This window comes from Monopterus albus, unplaced genomic scaffold (assembly GCF_001952655.1).
Source record: "Monopterus albus unplaced genomic scaffold, M_albus_1.0 scaffold18.1, whole genome shotgun sequence".
Lineage (NCBI taxonomy): Eukaryota > Metazoa > Chordata > Actinopteri > Synbranchiformes > Synbranchidae > Monopterus > Monopterus albus.
Genome location: NW_018127898.1, coordinates 420,693 through 425,107, shown reverse-complemented (window position 1 = coordinate 425,107; position 4,415 = coordinate 420,693). Strand labels below are relative to the sequence as shown.

At 36.3% G+C, this 4,415-nt stretch overlaps 1 protein-coding gene across 1 annotated transcript; it reads left to right on the top strand.

Annotated features, from left to right (window-relative positions):
- The first annotated feature begins 674 nt into the window (after nucleotides 1–674).
- On the top strand, nucleotides 675–4,094 carry LOC109956226 (N-acetyltransferase 9-like). Its single transcript, XM_020593185.1, is given in 4 exon segments — nucleotides 675–726; nucleotides 2,934–3,041; nucleotides 3,677–3,817; nucleotides 3,967–4,094. Coding segments are annotated over 4 exon segments (429 nt in total).
- Nucleotides 4,095–4,415: the final 321 nt, after the last annotated feature.

The window sequence follows — 4,415 nt, the reverse complement described above, 5'->3', positions numbered from 1 at the left end:
CTTGATTTTATTTTTATTTCCTTAACTTGTTCCTTCTCTCATTCTTTATATAATTATGGCCTCCTGTGCTCAGCCTTTTTCATTGCTAAATTACTTTTGTTTATACATACCAAGCTGCTTATCAAATGATCAAAATGATAGGATGAAGCTGCCCTTTAAATTGTTCTCGTAAATAAAGAGTGGGGATGCAGATTTGCAGATTTCTGGTAATCTGAAAACAAGTGGGTATATTTTCTATATAATTTGTGTTTAATTAGAATACTGCAAGAAATAATCACTGCACAAATCCACAAAATGACCTAGGAAAAACAAAAATCAAACAACCATGCTGGTATAATTCCCTGTGAGCAAACTGTTCAAAGGTGCCTGTTTGGATGCACAGTGCAGACTAAATCCATTTTCACAGATGAACTCTGGACTACGTCTGCAGAATCAGGCAGACATGTGACTACACCGGCTCTTAATGACAGAGGCTCATGGATCACATTGTGTCTCCAGTCAGATATTTTCATTAGCGTTTCCATTATAAATGACCATTTTTCTTCACCATTGGATGTTTGTATTTTTTGCGCCAGTCAAATGATGGAATGTTATCAACATGCCCACTAGCTCCGTGTGCATACTCTGGATTATACGCTGCTGTATTCTCAAAGAACTGGCAGACTAAAGTCCGCATGAGGTCTGGGTCGACTGACTCGGACATTTGCGTTCTTACATACAGCACCCGTAAGTAATGTCTAGAGAATTTTAGGGTTCCAGTGCATGTCTGAAAAGGGCTTAAAAGGCAATCCAGGATGATGGAGAGGAGTGAGTGAGCACCTGTGACAATTTTTACTTCCGTTATGAAAATCTACCTGCTTGTCTTCTAGGATTCACTTTTTTTTGTTTTAAAATATGCATTCTCTTTACTTTTGCCTCTAAAAAAGATGCTTTATAATTGTGTTATCAAATACTCAGGAAGAAAATTGTTACCTCAGAATGATAAAATAAGAATGTATGTTATATTACCTTCGGGTGTTTGTAGTCAGCTTTATGGAGCCATGGCTTTGTCAAAGAGCAAAGATACTCTGAACACTTCAGGGAAATAATGAACTTAATGGCCTTTGATTCTAACAGCAGAAAGTACATGCACACACATACACACACATACACACACACACACACACACACACACACAGACACATGCGTGCACACACACTAACACACTGTCTCTTAGTTCTTGGAAATTAAACTTGAGGTTTTTGTACTAAGGACCGAAATGTTGAATGTAATTCAGATTTTTTTTTAAGGACAAAAATGTCATAATGTACATCAATGATGTTTTTAGATATATGAAACATATTTTCTTCATGTATAGATGTAATTCTTTTATAGGTTTTGGTGAAATAAATGCCATGTTAAGTGTTAGTGTAGTTAGCAGTGGGGAAAAGGTTTAGTGGACAAAATGCCAAAAGAAAGCACTCCTGATAGCTAATGTTGGACATATCAAGACATACACATACTACAGTATATGCTTTATAATAGGCATGTTTAATAAATGTCTTATTACAGTGTCCAATCTCTCATTTTCATGTCAGTATTTTAAAACTGCTTTACACAATGTCACCAGTCAGTCAGCCTGAACTGACACCATGAAGAAGGAAGATGTTAATTCTGATAAACAACTGTGATCTATTATGTATGCTGTCATAAAATATGTAGCGTTACAAATCTGAGCATTTTTTTACTGAATTGTAGCTTTGTTGCTTCACTGTTTCATCCCTTCACAAACTGTGACACACTGTTGTTTTTGCAACATTAAGCCTTTACATTAACCAGAGGCAAATTCCTTGTATGTTCAACGATAAATCTGAGTCTGATTCTTTAGAGGCTATAACAAAAACCAACTCCCACCTGAAAGCATGGCTGGAGAGCAGATCCCCTTAAGTAGTATGATTTGGTCTGAAACACCGCTTCAGAATATGAAAAAGTATTTTAATGCCTCTCTTGGAAATTTTAAACACATTTTAAAAATTAAACTTACTGTGAAAAAAGCTCTAATAAAACAGATTGTGTCAAATTATGTTGAAGAAAAATGACAGATTAATGAAGAGGTATTAAGCAAACAATGTATTCTTACCCCCAGGTTTTAAAGTATTTAAGCGCTTAGCTACAACAATTGAATGCTCTTCAATGCCACACAAAATGTGCTCTGCGTTAATCTACACACTGTGACAGACAACAGCATTTCACGTGTGTGAGACATTGATTCACTGAAGTAAGTGGAGTTGAATTTGTCTAGCAGCTGGAAATTGGGCTTTCAGTGTTACCTTTGTAATTCTGTTGTTCTTTCGTACATTCTCTCACCTTTTTCTACCTCATTGTAAAGACACTGTACATGGAAATACTTCATGTCATTTCACATGCCGGTTTAAGGAGCAATGTTACTACTTCTTGACCTGTTATAGTCTACCTCACTAAAGACTGCTGTGTCATGGAAATGAAGATATCATGCCAAAAAAACAAAAACACTGGTGTTGTCTTTTTGTCTGTGAAAATCAACATGTTTGAGATTTGAGTGTCCTCACCTTTCACTGAAAAATATTGAGTTGAACATCTGCCGCTCAGCTGTTTTCTCCTTACAGCTATGTATATTGACAATAATTAAGTGAATGTTCATTCCAATAAAATACAGCTTTTTCTATTTAGCCTAATATTGCAACATCAGCATGATGTCAACACAGCTGTTTTTGCATAACTCATGTGTCCTGTAAACAGAGATATTATTTGTGTTAGCTGACTTCCACTCTTTTTATCTTTTCTCCTCCTCTCAAACTGTGATAATGCCACATTCTTGGCTTGGCAATGCTTTATTTTCATATAAACATCACAATTTCCTACACCACAATTTCGATCAATTAATTCCAGCTAATTAACTTACTGTACAATCTTAGGGTATCATGAATGTATGAAGTGCCCTGAGCTATATCTGAGCGCCTCAGAGCCACTGACCCTGAAACAGGGGTACAACATGCAGGGGAGCTGGAGGGAAGATGATGACAGTAAGACTTCTTCTGCAGTAAATGTACACACAGAGCATGCTCTTATTCATCCTCTAAAGCAGTTGTTTTAAATCTGAAGGCTTGCCAGACTTAGCCTTTAGCCTTAGATTTTTTCATGTGAATAACTGGTCACCTTTATTTTTCTGAAAGCTACCTAAATAAAAGAGAGAGAAACAAATCTTTGGTTGAACCGATCATACAGCAGTGGCTGGAAAGATAAATCTGAGACAGCGTGTTTTACTTTGGCTAACTTATTCCAAGTTAGAGTAACAAGTTTTTAACGTTCTGAATTTTTACAATGCCTACATAAATAAGCTAAAAGATTGTCTAAATAACAGAAGCTTATTTAATACAACTTATGACAGGATAAAGTGAAATATGATTCAGTGACATTTGCTTTATGAGGTCAACACTCCTTTCAAGTTCTGTCCTTATGGTTTCCAAATCATTCCTTCCAGACATTCGTACCATCATCCATCAGATTTGTTAGGTTAAAGTGTTTATAAATAACTAGTAATCACTGGATATGATATGAAAATATGACATCATTCTTTCTGAGGTCATGCACTAGTGAAATCATTCAATTTTTACTTAAAGAGAAGCTGTTTAATTTGACTTTTTTTATTTTTTGCCAGATTGCACAGTCATCATTTTGGATAAGTAGTGATGGGCAGATCCCAGTATAGAAGAGGAGCAGTGCATGGTGGGAGATGTCAACATGTTCCTGATGGACCCAACAGACCTCTCCTTGGCTGAGCTGGAGATCATGATAGCAGGTGATGCCCAGTGTGCTTATCTTGAAAGTGATTCAAAATCAAAGGCTGAGCAAATATCTACAGTCAGCCTGTGCTGTGGTTTGTACATCTCAATCGTTTCCTGTGTATATCTCTTTAAATCTGGACACTATATTGCCCTTGTTCTTTAGAGCCCAGTTACAAAGGCAAAGGCACTGGGAAGGAGGTGACACACATGATGATGTGCTACAGTGAGCATCTGATCCCATCTATCAGAAGGTTTCAAGCAGGAAGACAGAAACTTAAACTCACTGTGTAGAAGTTGAAAATTTCCACACCTCTTGAATTACAGTACTATCCTGTGTTGACTAAAAACAATGGGACAGATACATCGCTCGGTTCTGATTCCTTAGATGTAAACTACATTTGACAACATGTGATAAGCTGTGTTGCTAGACTTGTTAAAGCAGCTGAAAACTGTAAATTCTTACATTTATCTCTGTACAGCATTTACTTGAAAACCCTCTTTATTCATACTAAATATTACTGGTTGTAGGTTTTATTAAAAAATAATTAATGGTCGGAATAAGCCACAGTTTTGCCTAAAAGCCTAAAACATATCTTGAAACTTTTCTTTTTC